Source organism: Cyanistes caeruleus, chromosome 13 (assembly GCF_971803275.1).
Source record: "Cyanistes caeruleus chromosome 13, bCyaCae1.hap1.1, whole genome shotgun sequence".
NCBI classification, from domain to species: Eukaryota; Metazoa; Chordata; class Aves; order Passeriformes; family Paridae; genus Cyanistes; species Cyanistes caeruleus.
In genome coordinates, this window is record NC_141713.1 from 15,367,210 (window position 1) to 15,385,459 (window position 18,250).

General features: G+C 38.8%; 1 protein-coding gene across 34 annotated transcripts in view; it reads right to left on the reverse strand.

The window, feature by feature from the left end:
• Positions 1–18,250, reverse strand: part of OTUD7A (OTU deubiquitinase 7A) — a 109,274-nt gene that overhangs the window by 22,681 nt on the left and 68,343 nt on the right. For all 34 annotated transcript variants that reach the window (XM_023934153.2, XM_023934149.2, XM_086849165.1 and 31 more), the window contains 3 exons: positions 12,723–12,879; positions 11,469–11,623; positions 1,133–1,315 (listed from right to left, as the gene is read on the reverse strand). In XM_023934153.2, coding sequence (XP_023789921.1) covers positions 1,133–1,315; positions 11,469–11,553 — 268 coding nt within the window. In that variant the 5' untranslated portion in view covers positions 11,554–11,623; positions 12,723–12,879. The remainder of the gene's footprint in view (positions 1–1,132; positions 1,316–11,468; positions 11,624–12,722; positions 12,880–18,250) is intronic.

The window sequence follows — 18,250 nt, forward strand, 5'->3', positions numbered from 1 at the left end:
TATTACAGACCAGAGGAACTTGACTCTCCTTCTAGCAAAACACCCCTAGGTCCACCTGTCAGTCAGAGGTGGCTCTCTGACCAGGAGATCCTCAGCTACACAATGAGTTGGCTTCCAAATTCCTGTCAGTCCTGGTGGCCAAAGCCAGACATACCCTACACTACCTACAGCACCCATGAAGCATCAGATGGACATTTCAGTACAAACTGTATCCCAAAGAAGCTGAAGGGACATGGTTTTATAAACTGTGCTGCTCTTCCTCCCTTTATTTGTATTCAGTGCTTTAAGGAGTCAGAAGAAGCACCACAGTTCCTTTTATTCTGATGGAAGTCAGCAACTTTTAAAAAGCTTTACTGAAACTCCTAAGTACTGATTCTATTTCCTGCTTAATAGGAGGGAAGAGTCAGCAGGAGAAGGGAAGTCCTTCTGTTCCTTTTAAGGGCTGTACAGAAAGCCATCACCAAACTACTGCTATTACCTGCCTACATGACAAGCTGTCAGACATGCAGATTTATTTTGGGGCAAACTACAGCTTCTTGAGAAATTCATAGAAAAAAATTGCAACCCAACAGTCAGCAAGAGAGAGACATCTGAAATAGAACCCATATGAGGTCTGCAAAGAAAAAATTAAATTCTAATGCATATCATCTTGTACTAGAAATTAACTGTTAGAGGTAGGTGAGTAATTTTTCTTAAGGTTTCAATTTCTATTCAGCAGGGGATAGAAAGCAGTTTCTGTGGAACCATAAAAGAATGAAATTTTAAAGCTGAAAGTTATTCATAGTCTTCATACACCCTATTCACACACTGTAAGACTGCAAAGAGTGAAATATAGATTTTTAAACCTTTTGTTTGTTTCAATAAGCATAGAAAGCTATATACAAGAGTGGTCTGTGACACCCTCTAATTAACTCCTTTCATGAGTACCACAGGACTGCTTGGGGACAGCATATTTTACTTTAATCACATGTAAAAAAAATAACAGCTTTCAGAACTGAGGCAGAGCTCACAACCACCAAAACATGAAAAATAGGGTCTAGCAGCAGCTCTGAGCCCGTGACAATGGCACAGCTCCCAGGCAGACAGGTTAGAGACCCACCTGTTCCCTGAAACCCTGCAGAGGAGCTCTTACCTTGGGCGATGTCATCCTGCCTTTGCAGGCAGGGTCTCTCAGCCTTGGTCACCTGGGGAGGCTGTTCTGGCTCCTGCTGCTTGTAAAACCTGCCCTCGTTGAACACCTGGGGCAGGTTGGCCGTGTGCACCTGCCGCAGCTGCTCATAGTCGTTCAAAGCTGCTGTCAGGTCCCAGTTCTTGCCTGCAAAACAGCAAAGGAACCATCTGCTCACCTCTGTCTGGGGAGCAGATACCACCACCACCCTCCTGGGGCCCACCCACCCAGCCTGTGGCTTCCCAACACAGCAACACTGTGTGAGGAAGTGTCAAAGCCAGCTAACATCAAGTTAAAGCCACCATCCACTGGAGTGGCAGTATCACAGGAGGTGATCAAGGCCAGCACTTCCCTTGCTCAGATTCCAATTAAATGGCTTCAAAAACCAGCAATTTAGGATTAACTCTAAATCCCACTGAGAGGGAGCAGTAATTTGCAATTCTGCAGTTGTATTTATAATAAATAATAATTAAGAGCAATGATGGAAAGACAAGAGTGATAGTGTCATTGCCCAGAAGAGTGAGAAACCTCCTTATCTTTCATTTGCAGAACAGCTAGAATGCAAACACAAAATACTTTAGGTCCCTTTATCTCATACATGAAGGAGAACTCTCCCTCTTAGAGGTTTTAAAAGCCTTTTAGAAAGCAGGTAATATAAGACAGTGTTCTGTAATAAAACCTGCATCAAGAGATTCAGACAGTGTGGTTCCATGTCTGTGGGAGCTGCTCAGAAACCTCTAAAGGATTTGCTTCCACCTTCCATTTCAGCATATTTCTCTGACCAGCAACCACAGAATGCAGGCCAATATCCAGAGATTCACAAGTCTGTTTAGTACAAGTGGTGAAATGGGACTTGTCATTCTCAAAAAAACATATAAACATGTTGAGATGTCTGCCTGCTATTTTCCAAACAATCCTGATAAGTTAAGATACAGAGATGTCTGCTATTCTCCAAGTACTTGTTTCTAATTTAAAATTAAATTTTATTAATTTAAATATTTAAAAATATTTAAAATATTTTTAAATTATTTAAAAATATTTAATAACAAGAAAGAGAGACCCTACAAGTTATATGAGAATTTCAGAGCATTCCACAAGCACTTTTCCTGGCAATTCAAAAGTAACTTGATTCTGACTAATGTATGATTTATTACACCATAGAAGGTTGTCATTTTATGTACTTTGATAAGCTGCATTACCTGAGTAGCAGTTAAAGATAACTTACTTGCTTACACCAAGAAGGTAAGGTAAATATAGTACAAAGCACTTTTAAACAGAAAAATTAAAGCCTTTTACTGTTACAGTCATATCTGTGAAGAACAGAAACCTAACTGAAGAAGAAAAAAAAATAGCACAAACAGCTGGTACCTACAGGGTACCGACCTACAGAGTTGAGCGAAACTACCTCAGGTTTTCAAGTACTAACAAAATTCTGAAATGAGAATTGGTATCATTGAGCAAGAACATTATCTAGCTCCTGAGCAGACTATAATATAAACCACCATGTGAGCCATACAGAATTGTTCTGTAATGCTGTAATTGGCTATTAGAAAGGCTGTGGGAGAAAATGTAAATTCGGTGAAAATTGTCAGAGATACTGGAACAAGAACTTCAGTTATTGCCAGCACTGGTTCACTAAAAATCCCACATAGAGTGAATGGCTATAAACCGGTCAGGGCCCTGCTCTTTACACACATCCCAACCAAGTTACACAACCCAAACAGGCAGAGTCATGAGTGTGCTCCCAAAACCAGTCAGTGTTTGGAGTAAGAACTGCTTTTCTTTGGTTCTAGTTTTAAGAAGCACTTTAAACACGTTTTTAAATTCTTCTTCTCAAACATAAAAACAATAAAGTAAATGAAAAACAAAGTTAAGGTGACAATAAGTATAATTCTAGGAAATACAGCTTTAAAGAAAACAATATTCTAGTATTGGCAATGCTATAAACCCAGGGCTATGTGACCCCAGGAATAACCTGGATTCACTGAGTACAGATCCCTGAGTACCACATCTGTAGCAGCATTTCTCAGGGCATTCCCTGCAGTTTCCCTGCTCAATATTTTTTCATGTTTAAATTCTGAAGCTAACAAAAATCCCAGCGCATGTGCTGTAAGTGGCTGCTGGGTGACAGGGCTTTGATGTATGTAAGAGGAAAGCAGAAAATCAGCAGACTCACAGAAATCCCGCTGGTCTCAGTTTTAAGCCAAATACAATCATCTTATATAAAAGCTTTGACAGAAAAATTACATTGAGCCTTCAGAAAGCAGGCTCACAGTGTGTTGCATTTTAAACTGGGTTGCAGAATAGCTCTTGAGTTATGCTCCATGGTACACTGTAGCAACTGAACTTCCAATGTAGACTTGAAACCTTACAAAAATTAAAACTTCGATACCTAACAAATATTTTATTTTCAAATCTCTCCATATCTCTGGAGTTGTCCCCATCTCCTGAACAGAAGCAGCAATTCAGCACCAAGACCCTAAAGTTCAGAGAACCAACACAGGAAATTATGATTGGACTCACTTTCCCAAAATTTGCTGGAGCTTCCAAGCATTGAAATGCAAGAAAAACATTCAACCAAATTAAAGAATATATTCAGCACCCTTCCATCTCCATAAAATAGTGTTTTTGAAAATTAGCCACCCTCAATGACCAGCATAAGTGTTCCCAGCTACACTCCACTGGAAAGATGGAAGGTTTCCCCCTCTACCCCTCTCCATTTGGTTTACACTTTCACAAGTAAATATAAATGAAAAATCTTTTGCTTTCCCTTTTGCCTATAAAAAAAGAGGAGAAATCATCAGTTTTGGACAATTAGCAAAGAAAAATCCTAAGTGAAAGTAAAGGAAACTGAAGGTAGCAAAGACAATTAGAGAAAATAAAGAGAGAACAAAACTAAGGGTTTTATGAAAGACAATGAAAGAAGAAATACAAATAGGTACAAAAATTTAATGCAGTGCAAAATAAATTTTACAAATTTAACAAATCTAATAAAAAATGTGATGTAATTTGGAGCACAGGAACAGACTGCAGAAGCAAGAGGCAAGCTGGGAACCAATCAAGATTATTAAATTCAGAAATGTCCAGAGCAGATGATCTGAACAAGGATTTCTATCAGTGACAGGCAGGTGAGAAAGTTCCAGCTGCAAGTTACTGAGGAAATTAGTGAGGCTTGTGGTTGTGGAGATTAACAGAACTAACACTGCCTATCCCTCCTCCCTTAAACTTTGCATACTAAAAGCTTTTGAATTTCTGAAACTATATCCTATTACATTACAAACCAAGTTTTGAGAGACAAAAAAACCCTGAGTTATGCTGGGTTAGAAATGACAAAAATAAACTTACATAATTGGAAATTATAATTATAAATTCATATAATGGAAAACAATCACATCCTCCCACCCAAAGCCTACAGCAGGTCTTGTCCCTTGTCCAACACCAACAAGTGGCCTTGGCCTCCTGGTTTGGAGCAGACTGCACAAAGTCCCTCTGACCCCTAGAGAAGGGAAAGAGGAAGTGTTCTCCTAGGTTCTGTTTGTATCTGTCTTCCATGTTCTTCTCTGACATCTCCCAGACCCTGCTCACACAACGCACTTCTCTGTCACTCTCATTTTCTTTGTCATCTCCTGCACAGGGACCCAAGAGAAAGGGCTAGTCTTTCCTACTCCAACAGAGGTAATGCCTGAAGGACAAGAAACAGGCAATTACATTATTCTGCATAACTTCATCAATTCAAGTGAGCCAAGTAAAAACTTTTGTTGCAATTTTACAGACAAAACCAACACAAGGCTATTTTTTAGATTGTCAGCTATCTTTGTCTCACTATTATTGATCTGAGGCACCCTGTTCACTGACTGCTTCTTTGTTTATATGACATATTGCATTTAAAAAGGCATTTCAGAGGCATAATAACGTGCATACAATCACATCAAGCCACTGGCAGCTCTGTATCAGCAACAATGGGATTGCTCCAAACCACCACCAACACAGTAGGTTTGCAGGAAAGGCTTCCAGTTATGAATGGCCAGAGAACATCAGTCAGCAAAAAAGCTGGAGCAGCACAAAGTTGGTTAGAAAACATAGTTAGTGAAATCATGATCAGGGTGCTGGAGCCAAATCAACTCACTGACTGAAAAGAAAGAACACTCTTACTGAGCAATTGCCTCCTGAACAGCTACATGTGCTACGTGAGTCAGCAGGTGTGCAATTTAACAACACTCAAAGGTCTCTGCTTTGAAACCAAGTCCTTCTTGTTTGGAGGAAAAAGAACAAGACACCAAGAATCAAAAGTGCAGCTGAGTAAGGAATAGAAGATACACTATGGCTGAAGGCTGGTACTGATATATTTAATGTCAGAGATAGCAGACACCTACATAAAAGGGAAATTCAAAAATAAACACAGCTACACTGTGAAGTTTCTGTCCTAAATAATGGTTCCTTGAATAACAACAGGAGACATCATGAGCCTGAAGAAAAAACAAAGATTTAGATGAAACAAAATATGGTCTAAGAAGCCCCTTACCCATTTTTGCCTTACCACCTCAAACTAGATTAGCAGAGGGTTAATAAAGAAAGTGATAAAGAACAGCACAACTAGGATTCACCTTAGAAGCACTGATAAAGTTATAGACTCAAAGAATGGTTTAGGTTGGAAGGAACCACAAAGATCATTTCATTCCAACCCCCTGCCATGGGCAGGGACACTTTGCACAGGACCAGACTGCTCCAAGCCCTGTGCTGGCCTGGGGCACTTCCAGGGAGGGGGCATCCACAGCTTGTCTAGACAACCTGTGTCAGGGCCTTACCACCCTCACAAGGAAGACTTTCTTCCCAATATTTAATCTAACCCTGTCCTCTTCCAGTTTGAAGCCATTCCCTCTTCTGTTATCACTTGTGCTCTTATCAAAAGCTCCACTCCAGCCCTCTTGGAGCCCTTTCAGGTATTGGGAGGTGCTCTAAGGTCTTCCCAGAGCCTTCTCTCCCCTAACAGGCAAAGGTGTCACAGCAAGGGTGCTCCAGCCCTCTGAGTATCTCCATGGCTTCCTCTGGACATGGCCTCAGAGGTCCATTGTGGGAGCAAAGCTGGATGCAGCCCTCCAGGTAGGGTGTCACAAGGGCATTCTCCAGTGCTGTAACCCCAGAGCAACACGATACTGTCTTCATATCTACTCATATAGTCTGAGTTATTGATTTGTACTGTTTTGGCTAAAATATTATAGCTTAGTGGGGTTGTAATAGTTAATGTCTGTTGTATTTCACTTCTTAAATCAGGTACAATGAAAACCAAGAGGATTTTATCATTAATTAGTAGGAAAAGCAAACATGCAACACAGTTCCCCCTCCCCACCCCAAGCTTTCAAATATCCACCTACTCCAATATGTTAAAAAGAACATTTGAAAGGTCATCAGAAATTCCTGATTTAATGATAAATAAAAGGCTGGAAAGGATGCAATTTGAGATGGGGAACTAGGAAAGATCTAAATAGGAAGAACCAAAATGAATGGCAACTTGCAGCAACAACATGATTATACAGGACTTCAGCAGAGAAAATGTTGAAAGAGACAGGAAACGCTGTCTGGAGTGAAGCAGGACCAATGGACCCAATTATGGGACAACATCAACTGAGTGGGCAACAACTTCACTTTCATTTAGAGAAGAATAATCTGAGGGATGCACTGAGCATCAAGACAGTATCTATGAAATGCACATGCAAGTGCAACTTGAAGGCAACACAGAAACACCCCAGACTAGTGCAATGAAGTCTCTTCTTACAAACCAATTGCTAATAAAGAAATTCTCAAATTCAGTTTAAATGCAGGCACTTCTTCCTGTTTGGCCTGAAGCAGATTAACAAATATTTACAGGCAAAAGGTAAGAAGAACTTCAGACCAGCTTTTTTTCCTTCTGCAAAACTAATACACAAAATTAGGATAAAATTAGACCATATGCTTTAAAACAAGATTTAATTTTGGTCCATGTTCTCAAAGGAAAATAATACAGCAAGGCCATTTTGCTAAAATATGCCTCATTTTCTGCTAGAATGCAAAGTCACTCCAAACAGAACAGGCAGCTGGAAATGACAGTTTTGCTCCGTGCTTTAACAAGACATTGGTAGCAGCTCAGCTTCCTCTTCCCATTGCCAAGCCCTCCACAAGAGAACTAAAAAAGGAACCATCTGAGGGAAAGGAGAATGAGAGACTATTTTTGGGGAGTTAGTTTTGTACACTCAGTCACATGATAGCACTGTAAATGTCTCTCTCCCTCTCTATAAATTACATGCTTTTCTTTGAATTCTGCTTGTATACATTGTTCTTTGAGATGTCTCTGTACTTCAGTTCTGTCTTGTTCCATGGGGTCAGTCACCTTTCCTGCTCACATTTCATGACTGAAAAGCCAATCTCCCAGTTCCTGAGTTCATGTTCAGCTATGTATCCCTCAATTAAGTGAACTACCACATAATTTATATAAATAAATGAAACCATTTATACAAGTCGAAGGGCAACTTTTCAGTTAAATATATTATTTTTGAATCAGTTTGTATTATTATTTCAAAAATCTTCCAGTACCTGATGATTTCCTACACTGTTGGCATTTTAAAGTATTTCATCCTATGCCTTCCCCCCTCTGTTCAGGGGTCACTGCCTGCAGACCTGAAAACTGAGCTGATTTCTCCTGATTTATCAGTGATCTCTGAGTTCATTCAGACCTACAGCCCTGAAACTGTGACCCACATACAGAACAAGTTGTTTTAAAGATTAAACTATTTTCTTTAATGGTTTTCTTTCTGCTTTAGGCCACATTTTAAGTAGATTATATGTAAATACACCAACATTATATTCTATGTGTGAGAGAATCAAGGTGCCAGCCCAGACTATCCAGGAGGTAAAAGGGACATGCCCTCCTCATTCCTAGACTTTGGGAAAGCTGGAGCTCACACAGCTGAGGAGAAATCATTTCTCCACCATGCAGAGCTCTCAGTTTATGCTTAAGAATGTTCCCAAAGCTGAGTGAGCCAAAGGAGTTTTCCCAGTGACTGGAAAGTGCCTTGCACACACAGAGGTAACATCTGGGGAGTCTTGCAGCTGATCTCCTGTTTCCCTGTGACACGAGACTGATCCATTTCTGAATTCACTCCTCCCCAAAGCACTGATACACAGGTCTGCCAGCACAAGCTGCTTTCCAAACTGTTTTGCTGAGATTGTTGTTTCTGTCACCTGGGTCACATTTATGGTCAAATTGCTCTATCAATATTAACCACTCAAGTGAAGACTTTTTTTTTTAGGCTTTTTTAATATAAATCAGCAAAGGCTGAGAATGGAAGGCTGAAAAGGCAGACCCAATGATCACAAAATAACAAAATGTAATTTCTACTCTCCAACACCTTACATAAACAAGAATGCTTTCAGTTCTTGAGAACACATAAACAAGGTAAAAACTTCAGGAAGTGGCAAACAACATCTCAGAGACAGGAAATGAAACATGAAAGACTTGGTAAGTAATCATCCAAAAATGAAAGCAAAGCTGGAAAATAACATTTCTAAAGAACAAATGGTTTAGCATGTGTATATAATCCACTAACACAGAATAGGTACAGCTAATGATATGCAATTTAAATTTATGAATATTAATTTATAATTAATAGCTGTAACATCTTAATAAATATGGACATCCAATATTAGACTTTTATACCACATACCAGCCATGAAAATGTTATATAACTATTATTTTTTTATCTCTTTGTCTCTTTATTTTAAAAGTAGAATGGACATTTTCTGAAAGATACATGTCAAGCACAACCAGTAGAATGTTTTCTGAGACAGAGAGAAAAGCAGCTGTGCTCAAGAAAAAGCTCAGCAGAAGAAAACTGCAGGGATTTTACCAGCAGGATAAGCAGAGTATAGAAACATCAAGTGAGCCAACATTTAGGACAGCTTCTGGCAATGTAGAAAATCTATATGCAATATATAGATTTTTTTTAGCTATTTGCACAACAGTCATTGTGTGTTTAACTCACCCACTTGCTGCCGGGACGAACAACACATATTGTGCACAACTGTGCTGATGATGTAGCAGGACATAATCAAAGCAAAACAATTAATATATTAAAATAATTGGATAAGGAAACAAAAATTGGTATCCTTGATTATCTACAGGATAGTGTAATTGAATAAATTTCCCTCAAGGATGAATAAAAGAAACAGCAGTGGCTCTGAAAAGGAGGTATTACTGCATAGGAGCACATTGTGAAAATTCAGTCTGAGCAAGTTATAAAAATAGAATTTTTGAATTCTATTCAAAAAGAGGTCAGAAAGAGGAAAGGGCTATGGGGTCACAGAAGATCTGACCAAAACTTGTGATTACATTTCAGAAATGAGGGTCTACACAAGCTTTTTTTGGCTCCAAGTTCACTATGACCATCATTTTTAGGGCTACAAACAACCAAACCTGGATAATTCTGGGAAATATTTGTTCACCCATGTTTCCAAAGTTTGACTGTAACTATGGACATCATCATTCCAAGGCCAGGTACAAGACATTGGCACGATGGGGTGAGGGGCTGCTCTTCTGAGTATTGTTTATATTATTGTTGAGAAGCTACTCCATGGGTTTCGGTGCTGCTTACAGAGAACTGACACTGTGAGAATCAAAATGCTGGGAGGGTGGCAGTCCATGTTGAGTCTTTTTCAAACAAAAGAGAAACCATTCCATCAATTACTGTCTCCCAGCACATGATATGATCAGTGTTAGAAAGAAGCTGTTACACCAAGTGTAGCTACAGCCAAAAGTGCTGAAATAATTGTCTGAGCACATCTTGTTCAGAACTAGCAACAATCCCTTTTACTTTGAGAAATTCCTGCGTAGGAGGAAATGATTTGGGGCAGATGCATATGCCTATTAGGCTGTCAGAAGAATTAGATTGTTTACTGCTTATTTCTTTGTTAGTATGTTCTATGTGAATCTATTCATCTACAAAAATGAGAAGTACAACACAGAGAAACTCTTCGATATTTATTTGAAAGCATTGCTCTTTATAGAAAGGAAAACAAGGTAAATAACTCTTCTAAAAGACCTCTGATATGTAGGAACCCTTTGAAATTTTGGCACTGCTTTATCAGCACAATAACTGACAATCTGTCCTGATATAGCTGAGAAAAATCTTCTTGTGTTCTTTTTCTAAAAGATCATCAGTCTAAGACAAATGCTAGGCGAGAATGACAAGTTGATCAAATCAGTCAGACAAAATAGAGGGCTCTTAAATATAGCAAGCCTATGCTAATATTCCTTGCTAGGCATTCCAAGGTTTTATTTCATGTATCAGATGACTTTGGAGATGCTGCAGAATTGTATGCATCTCTGTGTTAATAATCTATCATGCCTTATTACTGAAAAGCCCAGAGCAAAGGAAGAACTTACCATAAAATGAAAAACTTTCAGCCTACATAAAGTGAAACAGGTCTTGCAAAAAGGAGATACATAACATGAGGTATACTTTCAATTCTGCTGTATCTGTTCAGAAGTTAATTTGATTTAACACAATTTCTTAGAGCACATTAAGATAAAAAAAATAAGCAAACCCCAAACCTCTCAGGCAGCAAGTCCAGTATGGAAGTTTCAAGCTCACAGAACCACCTTGCAATTTACAGGTACTGTCTACTCTTTTCCAACCTCCCATCTTCACAATTATTGTTAGCCCACGCAAGAAGAAATTAACAAATCCAACTATTATAAAATGCTCTCAAATATCAATGGTGTCTTTCCACTTTTAGGTCTACAAACCTAACACAGCTACAACAACATGAATAAATAGACAGTTATTTTTCTGATACAGCTTCTTAGTTGTTTTTCAAACTAGCCATGTGGATCCCATGCTGTGAAGCTTAGCTATGCATATTAACCTCTGGGACTCGAAAATACCTCTGGTGTCTCTATTACTGTACAGTAAATCCCTTTCAGACTAAACTTTAGACTAAGTACAGTGACCTGAGAAACTTCTACAATTACTTTCATGCAGCTGAATATGAAAATTCAGCTTAAGTCTCCCCCCTTCTCTCACTGGCACATAAACATTTAGAGCTTGACTCTTAGTAACTTAAAACACAGCGATCTAATACTAAGAAGTTTTTAAGACTTTTGTTAAAAACACCTGCCTTAGTATAAGCTATGGTCAGCTTATTACAAAAGTTGACTTGGTAAAAATACCAGGAAATATCTGTTTCCGTAGACCAGAGCTCTCTTGTTATGACTGGTTCTTGGTTTACGCAAGTGAACACAGGAAATAGCTGTGTCCCAAAAATTTACCTTCTAGTAAGTCTCTTGCCAGACCTGGTTCTGCCCCTGTGGACCGAACAAAGTCTGACAGGACTGCATCCATATCAAGAGTCATGTGATCATTCAGAGGTGCTGCCAGACATGCAGCAGCAGCTGGATTCACTGGCTGGCTAAAAGATCTCCATCTGCCAAGAAGAAAAAGAAACAGGGTTTAGAATATACTCCCAGATGACGTAAACCACATTTCTCCTCTAGTCCCTAAACAAGACTATTAAAAAAGCTAAAACATACAAATTGCAGCATATTAAAATAAACAGCATTTGTCATCCATCTCTGCCTTAGCCTAGAGCTGCTGATCACTCACACTGGAAGGCTTTTCTCTACCTTAGTATTTCATATTTTTATTGATTTTTCTTATGTGCAACTCATAAATAGCTTTGCAACTTGACTTCAATTCAGCTAAACACAAGATTGGTTTATTAAAAGCATGATCACCAGATCATTATTACTACTCATAAACTGAGGTTTAGCAAGGATTTAAATGTCTAGAGCTCTTTTGCCCTTACTAATATTAACATACACACAGCAGAGTATAGGAGTTGTTCTTTAATTTGCCTTGCCAATACACCTTCTGTAATTTATAGATTCTCTGCTGTGCTGGATCTGGTTGGGATTGAGTTAATTTTCTTCTTTCCTTTTCTAGAACTGTGGCTAAACCAGTGGTCATTATAGCTGATATTGCAGTAATTTAAGAGGTTTATTTGTTTTACTTCCTTTTATTGGTGACCAATGTTGTAGCTGCTGAAAAATTTTTACTGTGTTTATGAGCAGTCTGTGGGGGACAATCTTACCAATGTGCTCCCCTAGGAGCACAATCTCCCAGGGACCTGTTAGGAAGCAGATCATGTTTTGCCCCAAGTGAAATGTGACAATGTCTGGCATGGGAATTTTTCTTGCCAAATCCATGGCCTACAAAAATATATCTGCTCAACTGCATTTTGCATCTTCATTCCTGAAAACAGGAACCTCCTCCTAGGCAATGCTCTTTACAAACATAAAATAGGAATTAAAGCAGGCACCACAAGAGTTCATACTAGGCAAGCTATTAAAACAGCTGGAATTTAAAACACACTCATCCTAAGCATATTTCCATACTTCAAGCCTGCCTGCAGTGCTGCTGAAATGGTGCAAAGCAAAGAAAATAGGATGAAATTAAACAATATACAAAGTAAGGAAAAACTTATGCTTTATTTTCATCTTTGTTATTCACTGGTCAAAGTTTACCTTTGAGCATGAATTGGATTTTTCCTGTTGATTCCTCCTCACAGGCTCAGTTGCAACTTTACCTTGTGCCAAGGGTAAGGACTGGCATGGAGATTTTCTGTTGGCAGCAGGTGATGTTGGTTGGCTCTTGCTTGCACCACAGCTACAGGGAAATAAACTGTGAAACAAATTAGAATCCAATTAATTTCACTGTCCCTCATATGAAACAGCCCTTTCCTACTTCATGTGTTACCCGGTTATACTTAGCCTGAAAAATGGAATGCCTTTGCTTTCTTAGATACTGCTTTTTTCTGCAAGTACATATCCTTGCTACAATGCAAACATCATTTACTTCTGCCTCAGGAGGATGGGGTTCTTCTCAGCCTTATCCAAGGAGACTGGCCACTAAACCTTAGTCCAACAAACTAAAAGTTTGTGGGATATAAAATCACAGAGTGATAGAATTGCTACAGTTGGAAGATACTTTAAAGATCACAGAATCAATGAGGTTGGAAAAGACTTCTGAGATGATCAAATCCAACCCATCACCTGACACCACCTTACCAACTAGACCATGGCAGTAAGTACCATGTCCATTCTCTCCTTAAACATCTCCAGGGATGGTGGCTCCACCACCTCCCTAAGCAGCCCATTACAATTTTCATCAAGAAATTCCTCTTGATGTCCAACCAGAACCTCCCCTGGAGCACCTTATATGCATGTGCTCCTATCCTGTTATTGTTGCCTGGGAGGAGAGTGACACCCATCTCACCACAGCCTTCTTTCAGGCCAGAGCAGTAAGGTGCCCCTCAGCCACTTTTTCTCCAAGCTAAACAACTCCAGCTCGCTCACAGCTCCTCATCAGACCTGTGCTCTGTGGATACCAAGTACAAGTGTGCTCTTCAGGACAAAGGCAGATTACACTGTTACTAATTCTACCTACACTCTTTTGGCCTCTACACTGTCCCAGGGCACATTTCACATCTTTTACACTATTTATACAAATGTATCATTTTGTTTGGGCCACATGAGGATAGCAGGGGAGGTGGTGATCTCACTTCAGTCTCAGTGAGACTTGTCTGCAATATTATGTCCATTTCTGGATCCACAACAAAAGAATGATATGGACATATTGGAGTGAGTCCAGTGAAGGACCACAAACTGCAGTGGATCATCTCTGTGCAAGGGACACACTTTAAAAGGTAATCCTAACGAAGATGTAGTAACAGAAGGAATGCAGGAAGTATTGAGGAGACTAGTTAAAAGGAATGATATTTTGGAAAGAGAACTACCTTAATGGATTATGGCCAAATTTGACATCTAAGCTCTGTCTCAACTGAATCTGTTCCAATGCAAATGCAGGACAAAAATGCTACTTTTATTTTAACAAGCACTCATACATAGATACACTGTACTCAACAGCAGTAATCTTACAAAAAGATCACCAGAAACTGAATATAACTGATTTCTTTAGTGAACACAAGAAAGAACAAAATTAATCTTAGCCAGCAGGAAGGAAACATACGGATCAAACTAAAGGAACCTGCCAGAGATGATACAAAGCATTGGTGCATTTCAGACCACCACCAGAAGTGACTCAGTAGTATAATGAGTGTTAATTTAAAATGCACCAGCTGGGCACTCAAGTACAGTCACTGTGTGGGGGCTGGAGTGCTCATAAGTTTGGGGAGCTGAAGTGCATATCAGCTTGGAGAAGCCAATTCATGAGTTGTCTCAGAATCAGCATTACTTCAGTATTTTCAACAGTAAAAAATGACTTCTCAGTAAAAAAATCCTTCTCAGAGCAAAAGACAAGACCAATCCCTGCTTTTATGCTGTCACTATCACCTCAAAATTACGATGTAGAATCTACACTCTGGAAGCAAAAAGCAGACTTGGCAGGATCCTCTCTGCATACATTTGAACTAACACTCTTTTTTCCCCCATGGAAGTTGTTTTCTCAGCCCTCTAGAATTTAGATTAAAAAAATCAAACACAACAAAAAGAACAAAACCCAACAAGAAAAAGTCTTAAAATATTATCTTTGCCAGAAAACTACTATCAGCTATGAAAAACCACTGAGATGGAAATGTAAAAAGTAAGCAAAAAAGAAAATAAATTATAAATTGTAAAGGAGGCAGTGACTCAGAAGGCAGGTGGCTCTTAGACCCACTTCTCCCCAGAGAGATTTGGTCTCTCCTTACCTAAGGAACCATCAGCACTACCTTTGCTCTGGATGGCTTGTCAAAGTATTAACACAACTTACACTTCACATACACACATGGAGCAGATCTAATGCAATCATTCACCTCACACCACCTGTCCACAAACACCACTCCTCCTGTGGGTAACACTACAGACACCTGCAGTTTTCATTTCAAATGGGTCACACATGACACACAAACATCACTTTGAAATGAATGGAAATTGAAACATCTTGGCCATCAAAACACAGAAAGACCTTGGTTTTCACTCACTTTCTGGACAAACTTCTTCCTAAAAAAATTCTCATTTGTACAGTACAAATACAAGAGGCTGTGGAATTGGATAATTATATATTATCCAATATATTATTGTATATTATAAGAAAAAAGCATTTTTAAAGTATTTAAAGAGAAGATACTGATTACTTTGAAATGTTAAGATGGGCTAATAGGACTTGAAATCAATTTAGTACAATCTCAGTTACATTTGATCTTTTCTTCTCCTTTAAGTACCTCTCTCAAAGCTGAACCATACTTGGAAGTAAACAGTCTTCACCTGAATCTAAATTAACTTCTTCAAAATCAAATAGCTTCACCAGTTAAATGATATGAAGAATTTGTTTTTTTCCCTAAAGAATTTAAAGATATGCACAGGGCTAACTAATGAAGCAAAAGCAATCATGTTAAAACAAATCCCATCCCATGCATCCAGAACAGACACAGCTGACAAAACCAAAGTGAGGAATAGAAAGAAAACAGCGCACACTGGATGAATCCTCAGGAAGACAGAATGACTAAGCAGCAACTACCATCTTTCACTTTCCTAATTTTCAAAGAAAGGGTAAAATAAGCACCATCAATAAGATGCACAGTCTTGGTGCTCTGGGAAACCAATGGAGAGACACCTGGATATTGCATTAAACCAGTTCCCCCCGGCTGTTTTTATGTCCCTGCAGTGTGGCAGGTCTCAGGGCCTGCTTAATATCGCTGCTGGCTCTGTGCTGCTCTGGCAATGTACAAAGGTGCAATCAGCTCCTGGGTGCAGCATTCCTGCTGGCTGTGAAGGCAGAATGACCCTCTTCGTGCACACTTTGAGTCTTAGAAAGTAATTCTTTCTGACAGGCCACAAATTGATGGGAAATGCCATAATTCTACAATATTGACAATATTATGAAATTAAACCACTCTTTATTACGTTAAACTATTAAGCAAAAATCTATAATTAAACAATCAGGTTCAGGAGAGATTTGTTTAGGAGAACAGCAGCTTTAAGGCAAGTGGTAGTTAATGCAGGCCACTTAAGAAAGTGGAGATGGTATTTTTTTCTGCTAATGGGATTAAAAGGCATTAGTTGAAGAAGCCAAATCGATGGTAATTACCTAAACAAAAGGTTACTGTGAACTAGACCTGATGGCAAAGTGGAGCATTTATATGTTAAAATGTGGACTCCCAAAACACAGTAAAATTACAAGACAGCATTTGGTAAGGGCCGTCTTCCTTCTCAAGCCTAAAATATCAGAGTTTTGGAACAAAAGGAGAAGAACAAAAAAGACAAAAAGTAAAAGCTCAAATCAGACATTATTACTAAGGTTCTATCTACACAATGGAACTCAGGAAAATTAACCCAATTAATTTAACTGGATTTCTCTACATCCAATAAATTCCTCTGCAAACACTTTCATCTTTGAATAAAATGCTGGCCTAAATTTGGTTTGGCTCTTCTTGCCTTCGAAGTAAGTTAAACTGAATTCACTGGAGGCCACTTTAATTATGAATGGAATAGTGCATCCAGGGACTTGGTGGGATTTAAGTTGCCCTCTTCAAATTCCTACAGTTAGTTGATTTGCATTAATTTACCCTGGTATCTTGTGTAAACAAGTCCTGAACAGATACATTAGACACAGAAGCGGAAAAAACAGATAAAGAAAGAAGTTCTGCTGAAGAATTCTTGGTTCTGTGGGAACCATCAAAGAAGAGCTGTCCAAGAGAACTGTTCAAGTACTTCAAGTCCAGTTCTAGGATAAATACCACCAAGGTTCAGGCTCCAACTGGGAGGTATTTTAAAAATGCAGCTATATTTCAATTTTCAGAAATGCTATATAAAGTGTCTACTATTTGCTTACATATTTGAATCATTTCAAGCTAGAACTATAATGAAAGTCACAACTAAATTATCTTTAGATGAGATTTTTATAACTGTATTTTCACAGAGCTTCAGAGGGTTTTCATAACACCATTTTTCTTTCTTAAGAGTGATTATATTCTCAGAAGGAAAAAATGTCACATAGAAACAGGGGTCCTGAACTGGAATAAACCGAGCAAGAGACACAGCCTTTTCAGGTAATACCTTTCATCAGTATTTTTTCAGGATAAAACCACCATTGCTATTGCATTTTTTTTTTTTTTTTCAAACAAGAAAACATGATACAAGATATGTATACAAGCTAACAAGATAAAACAATATATGGAGAATGAAGGCAAGTCAATTACAACGTTTCTCTTATTGTATTCACAAGGGCCCTCATAGTGTATTAATTGTATTTCAACAGAAAGCAGCTGTGCAAAGGATAAATGTAATGCCACTGATAAAGTCAGAATTTCTCTGAAACAAATACCTTAATTTTAAAATGAATTCAAGTATTAATTATTCTTTTATCTATGAGAGTAATAAAGAAGTAGGCAGCAATACATTGTGCTGGAAAGATGACAATTAGGCTTTCAGATGTTAATCTGAGGCCTCTTATTAAATGTAGTTTCACTAAGTAACATGCATCTCCTTTACTAGAATATATCTCCAAAGAAGCAAGATAAACAAACTAGATTTCTTCATCCTTTGGATATTTTCCCCTATTTTGCCCCCCTTATTTTCCTCACTTATAAATAAATTAATCTTGATACAGCAAGAAGATTTATACTGACATACAGATTTCTCCAAATGCCATCCTTCTTTCTAATACAGATGGTATGCTGACCAAACACAGCTTTCTCTCCCAAAACATCTATCATGTACTCAGCCTGCATAAAATTAACTTCACTGTATGAAAAGCATGCATTCTGAGCAGCCGTTTTTGGACATCCATGATGTGGCGTTTCATTACTTTTTTTTCAAGTCAGCCTTGCATAAGGAGTGACCCATTTGGGCCTGTGGGCACCACGAGAAGCCTTCAGCTCCACAGCAAACACCACCAGCTGAGCCCCTTGCAGCTCCCTACATTTTGAGCTCTTTACCCCCCTGTTTCTCCACTGCGACGACTGGAATCAATTGTCATAGCAACAGGAGGCTGAGCCTTCATCTGCACTGCAGATCAGCTTCCTGATGGGCCGCTGTCAGAGGCCTGACCCTTC